Source organism: Hyla sarda, chromosome 8 (assembly GCF_029499605.1).
Source record: "Hyla sarda isolate aHylSar1 chromosome 8, aHylSar1.hap1, whole genome shotgun sequence".
In the NCBI taxonomy this organism is placed as follows: Eukaryota; Metazoa; Chordata; class Amphibia; order Anura; family Hylidae; genus Hyla; species Hyla sarda.
Genome location: NC_079196.1, coordinates 184,622,283 through 184,640,226, shown reverse-complemented (window position 1 = coordinate 184,640,226; position 17,944 = coordinate 184,622,283). Strand labels below are relative to the sequence as shown.

Genomic DNA, 17,944 nt, shown 5'->3' with positions numbered 1-17,944 from the left:
CCAACTAAAGGGGACTGCCATGGGCAGTCCCTGTGCGCCAACCTATGCTAACATCTTTTTAGGTTGGTGGGAGGCTACAATGGCGTTCGTCGGAGATAGAGAAAAATACCTGGACCTTGTCCCATTTTGGACAAGGTATATAGATGATGTTCTGGTTTTGTGGACGGGTACAGCTTGCGAATTCAAACAATTCATGGAATCCATCAATCAGAACGAGTTGGGCCTTACATTTACCTTTACTTTGGATCCATCCTCCCTTGATTTTTTGGATGTCACCATTGTGAAGGATGCACTAGGTGGGCTTACTACTAGGGTCTTTCGGAAGGCCACTGCTACTAACAGCCTCCTGAGGTGGGAGAGTTGTCACCCGGGGCCCCTCAAGAGGGGTATCCCGAAGGGACAATATCTCCGCCTCAGGAGGAACTGTACACAGGAGAGGGAGTTCCTCAGACAGGCTGGGGATCTGAGATCCAGATTCAGAGACAGAGGTTACCCGGACCGGGTGCTTATTCCAGCTTTTAAACACGCAAGGGCTACCCCGAGACAACAATTATTGGTACCCAAAAAGCACCCGGAGACAACATCTCTATGTAGGGTGATTGGTACCTTTGACAACATGTCAGGCCCCATACGTGAGATACTACAACGTCACTGGGGCATATTACAGATGGATAAGGATCTTAGGACATTGGTCGGAGATTACCCACAAATTACATACAGAAAAGGGAAAAGCATAGGGGACATGGTCACGCATAGTCATCTGGCCCCTCTTCCCCCTCCAAGTACCTGGCTAGACAGAAGTAACATCACAGGATCCCACAAATGTGGTCACTGCCGGGCATGTCCCTTTATGAAAAAGACAGAAAGTGTTACCATCACAATTTCTAACAAACTATTCAAGATCAAAGAGTTCATTAATTGCAGTACCAGGGCAGTTGTCTATGTCGCTGTGTGCTCGTGCACCCTGATGTACGTAGGTAAGACTATCAGAGAATTACGTCGAAGGGTGCTTGAGCACATAGGTGACATTAGAAATAAGAGAGACACTGCCCTGGCTAGGCATGTTAATGAGATACATGGTGGGGATACTAAGGGCATGACATTTTTTGGAATTGAAAAGATGAATCCATCTTCTCGAGGTGGGGACCTAGACAAGCTTCTTTTACAGCGTGAAGCACGCTGGATCTTTAATCTAGAAACTGTCACACCAAAAGGATTGAATGAGCTACTCTGCTATGGGAGTTTTCTCTAAGAGTGTCCGTAAGGGTATTTTATTTAGGGGTGTTTGTTAGGTAGTTAGGGGTGGCTGTAGTCAGCCAACTAGCTAGTACACCCCCTAGTTAGGGATCACTAGGGTACACTAGGCTTAGGTTCCAGAGCGGGACCGCCCTTTTTAGGGCGGCCACCCCGCCTAGGCATAGGGCTTAGTATAGGGACGCCTAGGAATATCTATAGGCTCACTAGGCCCCTGCCTTTGCCCCTTCCACTCTCTTAATTTAGGGCCCCCCTTTTTTCACAATACCCTTCGGACACCCTGTCACTTATCTATACATCACTTTGTTTAATCAGTGTGTTTTATACGATATATTAAAAGCTATGTTTTATTAGCACTTATATATTTCTCTCCCCCCTGTAATCAGCAGTATAGTGTTCCCCCACATTAAGTGCAGTATAGTTCCCCCACATTAGGTGCAGTATAGCTCCCCACATTAGGTGTAGTATAGTTCCCCCACATTAGGTGCAGTATAGTTCCCCCACATTAGGTGCCGTATAGTTCCCCACATTAGGTGCAGTATAGTTCCCCCACATTAGGTTGGCAGTATAGTTCCCCCACATTAGGTTGGCAGTATAGTTCCCCCACATTAGGTGCAGTATAGTCCCCCCCACATTAGGTTGGCAGTATAGTTCCCCAAATTAGGTAGTAGCAGGTTCCCCACATTAGGTAGAAGCAGGTTCCCCACATTAGGTAGAAGCAGGTTCCCCACATTAGGTAGAAGCAGGTTCCCCACATTAGGTAGAAGCAGGTTCCCCACATTAGGTAGTAGCAGGTTCCCCACATTAGGTAGAAGCAGGTTCCCCACATTAGGTAGAAGCAGGTTCCCCACATTAGGTAGTAGCAGGTTCCCCACATTAGGTAGTAGCAGGTTCCCCACATTAGGTAGTAGCAGGTTCCCCACATTAGGTAGAAGCAGGTTCCCCACATTAGGTAGTAGCAGGTTCCCCACATTAGGTAGAAGCAGGTTCCCCACATTAGGTAGTAGCAGGTTTCCCACATTAGGTAGAAGCAGGTTCCCCACATTAGGTAGTACCAGGTTCCCCACATTATGTAGTAGCAAGTTCCCCATATTAGGTAGAAGCAGGTTCCCCACACTAGGTAGTAGCAGGTTCCCCAGATTAGGTAGAAGCAGCCCCCCCCCCCCCCCCCCGACTCACACACACACAGACAAGACACCCACACATGCACACACATGCACACAAACATAGACACACTTACCTGTCCTGCGCTGCATTCTCCTCTCCGGTGTCGGCCTGACAAGTGACGTCACTGACGTCCTCCTGTGCGGGTCTGCGGAGGGACGTCACATGTGCGACGTCCCTCTTCAGACTCGGGCCGGCCAGCCAACCAGAGACGCGAAGGAGTGAAACCTCCCTGTGCAATGAAGAAAACTGTGCCCTGAAGCGGAATGTGAATAGGGACACAGTTGAGGGAGGGTAATGGGAATGTAATGAGATGAAGCAGCCTGCAAAGCAGAAAACTGTGTCCCTGTGCGGAGGGTCACATTCCACTACAGGGCACAGTTTTGTTCATTACACCGGCATTTAGTGCTGCTTGCCCGAAGCCCTCACACCGGAACTGGACGTCGGGCAATGCAAATTACATTTTCCTGGTGCGAGCTGTGTCGGCTGCCCGGCGCCCCTGTTGCTATGGCGCCCTGTGCGGCCGCACAGCTCGCACACCCCTAAGGCTGGCCCTGATTGTCACTTCATCGTTAAAGAGTCTACATCAGTGTTCTGTAAAAGGTCTGTTAGGCTGGAATTTCTCTTGTTTTTTGGGGGGAAAAACGCCAAGAAAAATGCCAATTCTGGCGCATGGCGTTTTTTTCGGCCAAAAAACGCTGCGGCCAGATGTTTAAATTCAAATGAAAACCACAATTTTGCAAATTTTTGGAGAGTTTTGTTTTCACACTGTACAATTTACGGTAAAAATTACATATGTTCTTTATTCTGTGGGTCAATACGATTAAATTGATAAACATGGCTAGATACTGCCGTAGGGATCCGATTATCCAAGATGGCGGACGGATGTCCCTTCACCTGCCTCCATTGCTCTCTCAGGGCTTCTCCTCTGGTCTGACATCAAAGTGTAAAAAAAAACAAAAAAAATTAAAAATGTTAAAAAGCCCCTCAATAAAAATTGAAATGACTCCTTTTTCCCATTTTACCCCAAAATGCGTAAAAAAAATTAATGAACATATTTGATATCAGCGCATGCGTAGTTGTCCAAAATATCAAACTATAATTTAAATGATCCTGTATAGTGAACAGCGTAAATGTTTAAAAAAAAATTGTCCAAAATTGCTGCTTTGTTGTCACATCATATTTTTTTAAAAATCATTAAAAACTAATAATTTACATATTCGCAAAAGTGGTTCTGATAAAAACTTCAGATCATGGTGCACAAAATGAGCCCTCATACAGCCCTGTATACGGAAAAAATTAGAAAATTATAGGTGGTCAAAATAGGGCAATTTTAAACAGACTTATTTTGTAAAAAGCAGTACAGTAATAGAAAAGTATGTAAACATGGGTATCATTTTAATTGTACTAAGTCACAGAAAAAAGAAGACATGTCATTTTTACTGTAAAGAGTACAACGTGAAAACTAAACTTTCCAAAATTGCCCCACACAAATAAAACATTTTTTGGTTTTGACATACATTTTATGGTAAAATTAGTGATGTCATTATAAAGTACAATTGGTCGCACAAAAAACAAGCCCTCATATGGGTCTGTGGATGGAAATATAAAAGAGTTATGATTTTTAGAAGGTAAGAAGGAAAAAACTAAAATGCAAAAATAAAATTGGTTGTGTCCTTAAAGGGGTACTCCGTTGCTTACACATCTTATCCCCTATCCAAAGGATAGGGGATAAGATGCCTGATCGCGGGAGTCCCACAGCACGCGGCACCCCGTTTGTAATCAGTCCCCGGAGCGTGTTCGCTCCGGGTCTGATTACGGGCGACTGCAGGGCCGGCGGCGCGTGACATCACGCCTCCGCCCCCGTGTGACGTCACGCTCTGCCCCTCAATGCAAGCCTACGGGAGGGGGCCCTGCGGTCACCCGTAATCAGACCCGGAGCGAATACGCTCCGGGGACTGATTACAAACGGGGTGCCGCGTGCATGATCAAGGGCGTCCCCAGCTGCGGGACTCCCGTGATCGGGGATAAGATGTGTAAGCACCGGAATACCCCTTTAAGGGGATAAGAGTTGTAACTCCGAATACCCCTTAATGGATAGAGGATAAGATGTCTTAGGGCCGGAGTACCCCTTTAAGGCTTTTACACTACAATACATCAAAATAGTTCCAAAATTGGCTACACCAGCTGATAAATCATTTTTATCTGAAGTGAATTGATGGTTACTACAACAACAAAACTTAACCAAATATAAATTATGCTCAAAAATAGGTAAGCAAACTGGGCTAATAAGGTTTTTATCACTCTCGTGAATATAAATGTTCTTATTTTGTATCCTTATTTTGTTTTCACAGCAAATTCTTGACTCCAACCTGGAATGTATACAAAATTTTAAAGATGGTGTCTTAGCAGAAGCCACTTGCACTGAATCTCATCTAGTCACACTGTTTTCCCGAGGAGGAAATGGTGCTAAAACAAACACTAAAACTCTTCTTAAACTGAAGAAAACAGAATTAGATGCTATTTTGAATAAAGGTTAGAAAATAAATAATCAATTTATTATCTGCTTATTTATTAACTCTATTGATCGGTCGATTGATCTCTCTGTCTATCTATCTACCTATCTATCTAATTAATGTATGTAAATGATTTATATTTGGTGTTTATATTCATTTAGCATTTTGCATTTGCTTTCAGAGCTTCCTGGAAGAGTTTATGTGGCCAATCTGATGTATGAAAAGGAAACAAGCGCTGCAAAACCAGGAGGAGAAGATGCAGCTGAAACAGTCAGAAACCTCTGCCAGTCCTCACATATGAACTATGAGGTAAGGTGGTACGACAATGTATGTGTATGGGCCTGTGTATGACCAGCCTTAAGATTATTTGCACATTTTGGTGGTATAATTGTGACTTATTAAAATACAGATTGTGCTATTTCTGTTGCATAAATAATAAGGGTGACATGATAATCTCATATGATCATTAGTGATGAGCGACAGTGCCCATATTCAAATTCGCGATATTTTGTGAATATATAGACGAATATTCGTCCTATATTAGCGAATTTTGCGTGTTCGTTATATTCGCCTATGCGATTATTCGCATATGCGAATATTTGCATATTTGCGTATTCGAGGAAGAAAACAGTGGGAGTGGGCAACTTTACAATTGGTTGCTAGGGATGTTGTTGATAACCTCTGACAAGTGTATTTGTATCATTCTAATTGCCCCAAGAGTGAAAAGAAGGAATATGCGAATATTCGCATTTGCGAATATGCGCATATGCGAATATTTACATATGCGAATATGCACAAATGCGCATATGTGGAAAAAAAGGGAATATTCACAATTTCGAATATATAGCCAATATATTCGCAATATTCGCGAATTTGCGAAAAAAATTTGAAATGTGAATATTCGCGCCCAACACTAATGATCATGTGAATGTAATGTCATGTGGTTATTATCTACACGGAATGTGGCCTGTACACAATGGAGAGCAGGGACAGACTCTCAGAAGGGGCTGTATAAATAAATAAACAAGCAATAGTACCAGGTCAAAAACTAAATGTCACCTTTTGCCCAGAGGCTTGCTTCTTAACTCTCCTCAAAGTTTCATATAAAGGATTGCAGTTGATTCCAAGATCCCTTGCCATCCTCAAATTGTTCTCAGTAGAAACCAAACAAGACTTACTTAAAGGGGTTCAAAACATTGTCATATACCCTGTTAGGGAATTCTGAGTTTTCTTGTCTGGAACAGGTACAAAAAGCATATCTCTTCTGGATCACTTGTCATGTCCTCACTAGACTATGTTCATATGAGTATTAGGAGCTGCTACATGTTAGGTTCCTTTCCCAGCTAAAATCCTAGAAGTACAGAGTTTGTAAAGGAAATCATAGGGATGACCAAACTTTTCAAAAGGTAATTTGGCTTGTTCGCCAAACTCTGGCAAAAAGTTTAGTTCTGACCAAACTAGCTCTGTCTAAACCTGTACTTTATCAATAGCCCAAAAATCGTGTGTATAACACTGTCTAAGAGCTGTATTCAAGTACTTTTAAACAGGTTATAAAGGTTACCTATCCTTTCGATAGGGGGATAAGATGTCTGATCAGCGGCCGGACCCCAGCAATCAGACATCTTAGTGCTGCTTTCTACAATTATTATATATGTGTGGTCCTTTTCCTATCTGTAGTGTTCACTACTTAGTGTCCCTCACAGAGATCTTCACCTAACACCTGCTATCTCTAAAATGGCTGCATAATCTATGGCTTTTATAGTAGCTTTGACATATACTATGCTATTTGAAAGGCATTATGTGCTACCCTGAAGTCATGTGATCCATTCTCCTTCTCATTTCTGCCATATATACTTTGTTGTTTCCTCTTGCTTGTGAAACTCCATTTATAGCAGCAATGATTCAAAGGCAAAAACAGGGAATCTAGTGCTATGCAGGGAAGAAAGCCTGGACTATATGCATACAATCCTGAGGCAGTTTAGACTTCTTCAGTCCACATTGTGCCTGAAAGGTAAATCTAGGCTTCTCTCTCTTACACTGATAAACGTCTGTGAAGCAACACTTGTGCAAATACTAGCTTTCAAAGAGGAATAGTGCATATCTGTGATTTGCCAGAGAAGTAAGGGAAGGGAATTCCAATCTGACTACTGCTGGCAAACAGCCAGAACTCAGCCAGCCAGAACTCTGGTCCTGTCCCCTAAATGGAGAAAATTAGAAATAGCTGTACACCAAGTAAGTAACTTTAAGGGGCTCACTAATAGCAAAAAAATCCCAGATATCATCTTGTCACCACTTTGAAGGGTTATGTAAGGCAGGGTTCACATATATCAGTTGTCCGGCACAGTTTCCCTCCGACGTGCACCGGAGGGAAGCCGATGCTAGAACTGATCCCATTCATTTCAATAGAACAGTTCACAATCATCCAGCGTCCCAATTTTGATGCTGGATGGTTGGACACGCCGGAGGGCACCTTGCAGCTTGCTGAAACAATGGACGTCGGATTCCATACAACTGATGACAACTTGACATTAGTTGTAGCATCAGTTGCATCGCATGTACGGATGACGGACATACAGTCATGGTCGTAAATGTTGGCACGCCTGAAAGTTTTTCAAGAAAATTAAGTATTTCTCACAGAAAAGGATTGCAGTAACACATGTTTTGCGATACACATGTTTATTCCCTTTGTGTGTATTGGAACTAAACCAAAAAAGGGAGGAAAAAAAAGCTAATTGGACATAATGTCACACCAAACTCCAAAATTTGGCTGGACAAAAATATTGGCACCCTTTCAAAATTGTGTAAAAATAAGATTGTTTCAAGTATGTGATTCTCCTTTAAACTCACCTGGGGCAAGTTATAGGTGTGGGCAATATAAAAATCACACCTGAAAGCACATAAAAAGGAGTGATTTTAAACATACTGATTTTGTACAAAAAGTTCGAGATTTTTTTTTAAAGCAGATGTCCGGCGCAGACTTTTTCTATTCCGTCCAGCCCGGGCTGCAAAATAAGAAAAAACAAACTTTCACTTACCTCCATATATTGACCCGGAGCTCCGCAACAGCTGATTGGTCGACCGGGCTGTCTGCTTCCTACTTCTTTTAGCCCGGTACGTCACATGGCGCTTCAGCCTATCACCGGCCGCAGCGATGTCCCACCTCGGCCAGTGATAGGATGAAGCGCCGTGTGACATACCGGGCTAAAAGAAGTAGGAAGTAAACAGCCCGGCCGAACAATCAGCTTTTCGCGGAGCTTCGGGGCAACATATGGAGGTAAGTGAAAATTTGTTTTGTCTTTTTTTGCAGCCCGGGCAGGATGGAATAGAGAAAGTCTGTATCGGACATCTCCTTTAAGCGGTACAATAATAGAAAAGTTGCACATAGGAAAGAATAGAAAAGAATGCACTCACCTGGGGAGAAACTTGCATGCATATATTTATTCTAAAAAGCAGTGCATGTACAGCGGGTAGGGTCAGGGAGCACCTCGTGGCAACAGACTGTTTCCTGCAGCCAAGTGCACTTCCTCAGGCCACTCAGTAGGCACAAGCACTCACGTGACTAGAACTTTTGAATATTTAAATCCAGCCTGTGGGCCCGCCTCAAAGCGCAAGTCAGCGCTGGAAGAGGGGGACCTTTCGAGGATCGGGGCTCTGGACTGCAGGTAAGTATAGCTGTCCAAGACCGTTTTCCTTTATTATATTGGTCTATGTAAAGGCAGCATATTACAGCTACAGGTCTCTACTCAAAGTAACAACACAAGGATTAATGTTCTGTTTGGCTCTTCAGAGTGCTGAAAGAATACACTCAGGATAGTGATGGATAAGCAGTTGTATGCTATATAGAATTATGAGTCTACTGTATTCTTTCAGTGCACCTAGTAGCCTAATGTCACAGTGTTTTTGTAAGGACCTGTAGCTGCAATATGCATCCCTTACACAAGGCAACATATTAAAGGGATAATTTAAAGGGGTAGACATACATTATTTAGTTTTAATTTCATATATAATGTATGTAGATGTATTAGATTGTCCTGATCTAGATTTGATGTCAGTAGAATGTTTATTTTGGATTAGCCTTTACAAATCTCTACTTGCATTTGTTGGCTATGAATATTCCTTGATTCCAGATTGCTTGGACACAGCCTGAGGCTGATACTGAAGTAGCAACCAGATTACTGGAAGGTACTGTGAGAAAATGGGCAGTGGCTGAGAGCTCGTAGAGCTTCCAGTTATTGATGTTCTTCTGAATGAGAATGTTGTAACCACAGGAGTGCACAATATATAGTGCCTTCATTCATGGAACTTTATTAGTGTTTTACATGCCTGACATTTTCCACAATGATGGCTAGCAATATGTGTATGTATGGTAGCGGTCACAGTAAGTGGTTTGATGACAAGATGAAAAATATGTAGAAAAGTATGTAAACGCTCTTATTGAGCTTCTTACGGTATACAGCAGGCAATTCATCTACAATAAAAGAAACCAATGTCATGAGGTTTAATGCTTCCCTGATGCATAATTTGTGTTATTTCATTAAAGAGTATTGCCATTTTATAATGACAGGATGGTATATCACTAGGAAATGCCATCTCTTTATGATCAGTGGGGGTCTGACCTCTGGGACCCCACAAATCATGAGAATAAAGTGCTGTAGCTCCGTCACTCTTTTTCTCTGCACAGCACCACTCCTGGCACATACCTGTGCAGGAAACTGCAGCCAGCACCATTCACTTGCTTTGCAGGAAAAATGCCCCCCTCATTTTCAGGATGGTCATACAGTGATGACATATCCTAGTAATATGCTAAGGTGGGAATACAATTTCACAGAGGTCTTCTTCTACAAGTTAGACCACAGGCACATAAGGCTCAGCATCAGGTTTAATGATACCCCCCCCCCCCACACACACACACACATATACAGCCCCTGCACAAAATATCACCTTTTTTATAATCATGGAAATAAGGCTAAAGTGCCCAGAGGCAGGGCCGGTGCAAGGTCTCCACAAGTGAGGATGTATTTTGGTCTCACCCCCCCCCCCCTTTTTAGGTACACACATACACATATCTATCATAAATACACACGGTGGAATGGTTGGGGGGTGTTCCGGGGGCATTTTGGTTGGGGCATGTGTGGTTGAGGGTTGGCGGTGGGTTCCGGGGGGATGTGGGGTTGAGGTTTAAATTGTCATTTAGGCAGGGTTCATCACGATAGTTCCATCCATAGCACATATACATCAGCAAACTGTTAAAATAGGATGTCGACATATATGTGGGGTGTGAAGCTTCTGCCCACTCGTTCTAACGATCGGTGGGGGTCTCAGCACTGAGACACTGACCAATCAAAACTTGACATGTCAAATATTTTTTTTAATGACAAAGACCCTTTAAGGAGTGTTTTTATTTTTTTATGTTTAACCATTGTAAAGTGCACAGACCCATCGCAGCTGAGTGGGCACTGTGTTACTGAAATACACACTGATAGACTATGGTTACCAGCCAGTTGTGCGTTGTAATAATAAGCAACATTCTCTAGAAAGTAGTAGTTTAGCCAAAAAGTAGAGTCATCGTAAAATGTAGAATTTCAGTTGCTACTCGGCTACATATTATCCGATAACCAGATGTCAGAAAGTCTTAAGTGATAATTTCTTTATAGAGTTAAATCTTTACTTTTTCCTTTAATGTCCTGGTTAAACTTTCTAAATAATTGAAAACATTCCTGGGTGGGGATAGGTTACTTTGTAGACTGGAACATTTCCTGAAACAAAATGGCCTTAGATCAGATAAGAGAGTTGCCAGATACCCAAAGAAATTATTATTGTAGATTCTGCTGCATAATGAACCTCTGAAGACCTTTGTACCACCAGCTCCTGCCAAGTTTTCCATGCTTTAACTGGACTCCCATCCATGAAACAAAAGATAATCACACTAGACGTCTGACATCTCCCCACCCAGCCGGGACCTGAGACAAATCTTATTAGAATGCAGGATTTTTTCCAACCTCCTGTTGTTGTCTTGGAGATATCATGTCTGTGACTTTTGCTAATTTGTTTGACTCTTGCATAATTCTTAGAGGATTGTCCTGTACTTTGTGAGATTAATCTTGTGGCATAAAAGATACAGAAAGACAATACATAGGAATTTAGTAAAGCATAGAATAAATTTTAGATACTCAGAGTTAGTGAACCACAACCAGCAAATCTTAGAAACAAAATCTTGTTTTTCTATTGGAATCAGCATGAATGAGTCCGGAGCTATACATAGACTTTTTATAGTGATATAATCAAAATCTTAAGCATTTTTGCTATTTGGTTCTATTTTATTTTTATTCAATTATAAATATTTTTTTTTATGGTAGCTGCATTTTCCTTTATAGAGTTTTCTGAAAATATTGCATACATTTCTTGTACATCTCTTCAAGAAATGTGCGAGATATAAAGTAGCTATTAGAAAGAAAAAAACATAAATGCAAGCATTACAAAAGAACAAAAAATACAAAAATATAATCATGTAACAACTAAAAGGAGTAATCAATAGCATATTGTTTGAGAGATATTTAAAGTGTACCTATGATTTGAGAAGATTTTTACCTGCATGGCATTGTTACAATGATCCTTCAGTCGTGACAAAGTGATTGATGTGCTGTCACTTCTGTTATTGATGCGATTGTAACCCCCTCCATGGTGCACAGCTATTTCTCATTCTAACCATTTTAGTGGGTGGGACCAGAACTGAGCTGTTTGCCAGTGGTACACACATAAGCACTTCCTTTCCCGTACTTCTGTGGCCAATCACAGCACAATACTTCTCGCTCCTATGCCTTAACATAGTGCTGGAGAAAGTGCACTGGATTGAACAGGTTGGCACTATGTTGGGATAATTATTTACACAGAACAAATCTACTTATGCACCGGGCTTTCAAGATGTTACAGTATGAGGACAGGGATAAATGAAAGAAACATCAGCAAGATCATAGCAAGGAAAGGGTTATTCTAAGCACTGAACTGCTGCTGACAAGCTAAAAGGAGGGGAGATGCGGAGATTACACTGCAGCACTGTGGACATACAGCAGCAGGTACACTGGAATTTATACAAGAGACAGCTGTCATGAACATTATGGGTGGTCAGAGATGAGAGGAAAGCCTTGGTTTAGTTTTGATGAACATTGTAGATAATCTTCAGCAAGCAGACTGGCTTCCAGGTGCAGAGCCCAGGCTCCCTCAAGCATTATTTCGACTCTCTCCTGCACATAACATAGCACATGCTAAACACCTCCCCCACTTTTTATGATCTTGCTGTTAGCAGAGACAGATTTCCCCTGGCATCAGACAGCTGACAGCAGATGAGACATCTAGTGACCAAGACATAAGAGCTGTTTTTCTGGGGTGAGGATTTATTCCTGGTAAATTAAGCAATTACAAAAAACGTTTGAAATCATAAAAGCTATCAGGGAAATTGTTTAAAATGATGAACAGCAATCTCTAAGCATTTTTTTCTTGAGTGAAAAGCAGAGACTCTAAGTGCATCTCTAGCCCTGCAATGAATGTCTCCATTTTTTGAGTTGTAACATGTATTGGTTTATAATCTTTTCCCTAGCAGAATAGGTTACTATTAGAGTAAGTCACTATTACCATCAAGCAAATGACCATGAAGGGTTGGCTTATTTCTGAGTGAGTCTAAAGTCTGGAGCTACAGTGATGGGTCTGACCAATTAGATTTAGCATAGTACTTCATGTATCATAACTATCCAATCAGCAGCTTAAATGTTAATGTAACTATTAATTTTAATGTAACTATTTATCATCAAAGATACATGGATAATGTTTAGAAATAATGTGCAGAATATAATTATCATATGGTTTCTGTAATGATTGTACAAAGACTTGGCAAGGGAATATTTTGGTGACCAACTTTCTTTATCACTGGAAGTCCTACTGCTGGGATCTCTGTAATTGTGATATTGGGGTTTCAAGTCTCCTTTCGGAACCAGTTGTGCATGTGCACTGTCACTCCATTTATTGTCTCTGGGATATGCCAGAGTTAGCTGAGTGCTGTACTTGGTTATCTCTGTCAGCTCCCATAGACAATACATGTGGTCAATGCACCTGCCACACCATTCTGGTGGTAGATTCACAATCTTTTTTTCAAGATCACGGGAGTCCCAGTATTTGGATGCCCTGCAATCATACAGTGACGATAGGGAATGTTAGTGAAGTGTTAAAGGGGTTATCCTCCATAAGGGGATTTTAGTATGTACCTGCCAGACAGTAATGGACATGCTTAAGAAGGATCCCTGGTTGTCTTGGGGCTAAATGGCTATGTTGTAAGATTACCATAGCACTGTGGCTATCTTTTTGTAAACTGGGTATTTCCAGTTGGAGTTCGTTCTCTCAAACAACAAATTCCATAGTTCCTTGTTTGTAAGTGTGAGGTCACTTTCCTCCCTACCACACATCAGCCACTCAAATGAGCTGCAAAAGACCAGTGTTTTCTATCCAGGGTGCCTACAGCTGTTACAAAAATACAATTAGTTGCAGAATGATCTCTCTCCCCCCCAGTGGTTGCTCAGCCTAATGAAGCATTACAGACTCCCTTTGCACACCTGACTAGTGATGTCATGTCTCAGCCACACTGCAACCTGGAAAAACCCGAGACCTGAGTAATTTTGTATGCTGTTAAAAATAAATCTTGCAAAAATCACGGAAGAATGGCGAGACTACCGTCACTCACATGTACAGACACTCTATTATGAACTACACTAACTTTACAGCCCCTGTAGCACAGTCAAATAAAAAAATTCCTGGAATACCCCTTTATTTCTCAGAAAACCCCTTTAAGGAGTAATATACGTTTATTATTGTACTTTCAAATTAAGTGATGGCAACTTTGCTTCTCATCACATAATATGGTCTCCTGAAGTAAAAAAATAAGAATGCCAATATGCATGTCCTATCTAGATAATAGCTCACCAGTAATGTTGGCATATGCATAGGCTCTGTAACAGTAACAGTAGATGGTTCTGCATTAGATAGAACAATTCAAGCTGTATTGAAAATATTAAAATCTACTATACAGATAAAGGAAACATGACCATTTAGGTATTTCATATATATATATATATATATATATATATATATATATATATATGTCCTTACTCATACTTTATCCTAGACCAATAGGAATTTTTACATTTATGGAAAAACTGTATAAAATAAAAAAAATCTTAGCTTCTTATCCAGTGCCTAATTTTCCATAAAATCAGTGGGGAGTGTTTGTCTAAAAAAAAATAACCCCTTAGAAAAGTTCAAAGATGCCAAACATTTGGAATTTGCATATTCATTATTTAGAATTTTATAAAACTAAAGCAACAGCTCTCTTTGCAATTTACATATCAGTATAACATATAGTATAGTACGTTCTAACAAAAGACCTAAAGAAATATACAGATTGAATTTTAATGAATTGTTCCAACATGTTACGTGTATTCATGGCACATCTACTTTTATGCATCAAAGATTAATCCACCAATTCTGCTCTAGCATGAAGTAGAAGAGAAAGGGAGTATGACTACAAGGTTTGTCTGTAGTCTGTTTCCATGGAAACACATAGCTCTGCATGGGAGCTGTATTCACAAAACATCAAATTAATTGCAATCAAAAGTATTTGTAAATTAACCTAATCTTTTATTTATTTATTTATTTTTATACAAAAGATACGGTGGTGAAAGTGGCCGTACTCCTGAATAGCGCTTGAAAATTAAAAACAGAAATCCCAGTCAGTGTCAGTTTAATCTCAGTTTCTTAGTAAGTTTTTATGTGTTGCCAGCAAATAAAGGTCACTGGCCAGAGATGTTATCTCCTCTTCACATGCGCCATGTTCAACATATTCTCTGGCAACCTGTACTCCCCCAGCTTTTCTATAAGCTTAAAGCGTCCTTAGTTGTGGTCTCCACATATAGTTTCTGAAGGTGTTATTTCACTTTCAAGTACAGTGCAGTGTAAAGTAACCTTTCAGCTGTTTACACGTAATGCTTAGAAATATTCAGGAACTAAAGCGCTTTCAGTAAACGTTACTAGTGTTATTTTTAATACAACTGTAATAACATTAATCCCCTATAAGTGTTAGGCCAGAATCTACTAAGTTATCTTTCTATAATGTAACTATTTGTAGATGCAGGAAATGGAAAAACTGTATTAGTTTAACCCCTTAAAGGGGTACTCCACCCCTAGACATCTTATCCCCTATCCAAAGGATAGGGGATAAGATGTCAGATTGCCAGGGTCCCGCTGCTGGGGACCCCCGGGATCTCCGCTGCGGGCACCCCACTATCATTACTGCACAGAGCACGCTCGCTCTGTGCGTAATGACTGGCGATACAGGGGCCAGATCATTGTGACGTCACGGCTCCGCCCCCTCGTGACGTCACGGCCCACCCCTTAATGCAAGTCTATGGGAGGGGGATTGATGGCTGCCACGCCCCCTCCCATAGACTTGTATTGAGGGGCCGGGCTGTGACGTCATGAGGGGGCGGAGGGGTGAGGTGACGATACTCCAGGCCCCTGTATTGCCCGTCATTATGCACGGAGCGAGCTAGCTCTGTGCAGTAATGACAGGTGGGTGCCGCAGCGGAGATCCCGGGGGTCCCCAGCAGCGGGACCCTGGCGATCTGACATCTTATCCTCTATCCTTTGGATAGGGGATAAGATGCTAGGGGCGGAGTACCCCTTTAAGGACGCAGGGTTTTTCCATTATTGCATTTTCATTTTTTCCTCATCACTTTCTAAAAGTTATAACGCTTTCAATTTTGCACTTAAAATTCCATATTATGGCTTATTTTTTGTGCCACCAATTCTACTTTGCAGTGACATTAGTCATTTTACCAAAATATCCACGGTGAAGCGGAAAAAACATTTATTGTGCGACAAAATTGAAGAAAAAATGCCATTTTGTAATTTTTGGGGCTTATGTTTCTACGCAGTGCACTTTTTGGTAAAAATGACATGTTATCTTTATTCCGTAGGTCCAAACGGTTAAAATGATACCCTACTTATATAGGTTTTATTTTGTATTGCTTCTAAAAAAAAAAATCATATGATTGCTTTTTATTCATTTTTTCATGGTATAAAAAGTGACCAAAAATACGTTATTTTGGACTTTGGAATTTTTTTGCGCGTACGCCATTGACCGTGCAGTTTAATTAATTATATATTTTTATAGTTTGGACATTTACGCACTCGGCGATACCACATATGTTTATATTTGTTTTTATTTACATGTTTTTTTTAATGGGAAAAGGGGGGTGATTCAAACTTTTATTAGGGAAAGGGTTAAATGACATTTATTAACTTTTTTTACACTTTTTTTTGCAGTATTATAGCTCCCATAGGGACCTATAACACTGCACACACTGATCTTATACCTTGTTCACTGCAAAGCCTTAGCTTTGCAATGATCAGTGTTATCGGCAGTCGATTGCTCAAGCCTTCATCTCAGGCACACGAAGGGACACGCCGGAGGAAGGTAAGAGGACCTCCGCTCGTGTCCCAGCTGATTGGGACACCGCATTTTCACTGCGGTGGTCCTGATCAGCCCCACTGAGCAGCCATGTAGCTTTCACTTTCATTTTAGACGTGGCGTTCAACTTTGAACGCCGCGTCTAAAGGGTTAATAGCGCATAGCAAAGTGATCACTGCCGCGCGCTATTAGCCCGGCTTCCAGCTTCAGATACATGCCGGGACCGACCCGATATGACGCGGGGTCAACGCGTGACCCCGCGTTATATCGTGGGAGCATGCCAAGGACGTAAATATACGTCCTTTGTCGTTAAGGGGTTATTGATATATTTTTATAGTTTGGACATTTCCGCATGTGGTGATACGACATAGGTTTATTTTTATTTATGCAGTTTTTTTTTAAATGGGAAAAGGGGGGGGGGGTGATTCTTACTATTATTAGGGAAGGGATCTTTGTTAACTTTTTTTAACACTTTTTTTTTGCAGTGTAATAGCCCCCCTAGTGGCTATTACACTGCACATACCAGTCTCATACACAAATCATTGCCGTGCATTGACACGGCAAAGATCAGTGTTATCGGCGGTTGATTGCTCAAACCTGGATTTCAGACTTGGAGCAATCGATCGCAGATCAGACGGGACAGAGGCAGGTAAGGGGACCTCCGCTCATGTTCTAGCTGATTGGGACATCGCAATTTAACCGCGATGGTCCCGATCAGCCGGACTGAGCTGCGGAGAAGCTTTTACTTTCATTTAGACGCGGCGATCAACTTTGAACGCCGCATCTAAAGGGTTAATAGCTCGCGGCACAACGATCAGTGCCGCACGCTATTAGCCCAGGGTCCCGGCTGTCATTAGCCGCCGGGACCAAGCCGGTATTACACAGGGTCACGGCGTGACCCCGTGTTATATATCGGGGCCGGGCACAGGGCATACAGGTACACCCTGCGCCCCTTAAGAGGTTAAAATGAAGCAGCTGCTGCCTCAATAAGGCTATGTGCATGACAGCATACAGAGCAGTGCCTAAGTTAGCTCTGTCCTGTCACTTCTTTATCCATGCTGTACCATATCTCCCAATTAAATCAACGCACCGTTCGAATGATCGCAGCTTCTAGACTGAATGGGTAACCAGTATAGTGACTCACACAGGGGAGGGGCATCGGTGTAATGGCTGGAGAGGAAGACGAGTTTGGCTGCGGCATCTAGGATGGACTGGAGAGTTTAGGAAAAGTAAGGCCTATTAGTAAAGAGTTATAATTGTCAAGGTGAGAATAAATGAAAGCAACAATGAGAGTTTTGGCGGTTTCAATAGTGAGAATTTTGGAGATGTGTGAAAGATAGATCAGAGTCTGATATAACTTCAACACGGCGAGCTTGCTGCCTGGGAGTTATGGTAGTACCATATGTACCAGATGAAGATGTCAGGTTTAGGTATATTTGCTGAAGAAGAAAATGCATGTTCAGTTTTAGAAAGATTTAATTTCAGATATAAAAAGAAT

At 41.6% G+C, this 17,944-nt stretch overlaps 1 protein-coding gene across 4 annotated transcripts in view; it reads left to right on the top strand.

Annotated features, from left to right (window-relative positions):
- The window catches only part of LOC130283871 (uncharacterized), a 417,906-nt gene that overhangs the window by 46,494 nt on the left and 353,468 nt on the right, over window positions 1-17,944 (top strand). For all 4 annotated transcript variants that reach the window (XM_056533499.1, XM_056533498.1, XM_056533496.1 and 1 more), the window contains exons 7-8: window positions 4,773-4,953; window positions 5,116-5,243. In XM_056533499.1, the coding sequence (XP_056389474.1) occupies window positions 4,773-4,953; window positions 5,116-5,243 (309 nt within the window). The remainder of the gene's footprint in view (window positions 1-4,772; window positions 4,954-5,115; window positions 5,244-17,944) is intronic.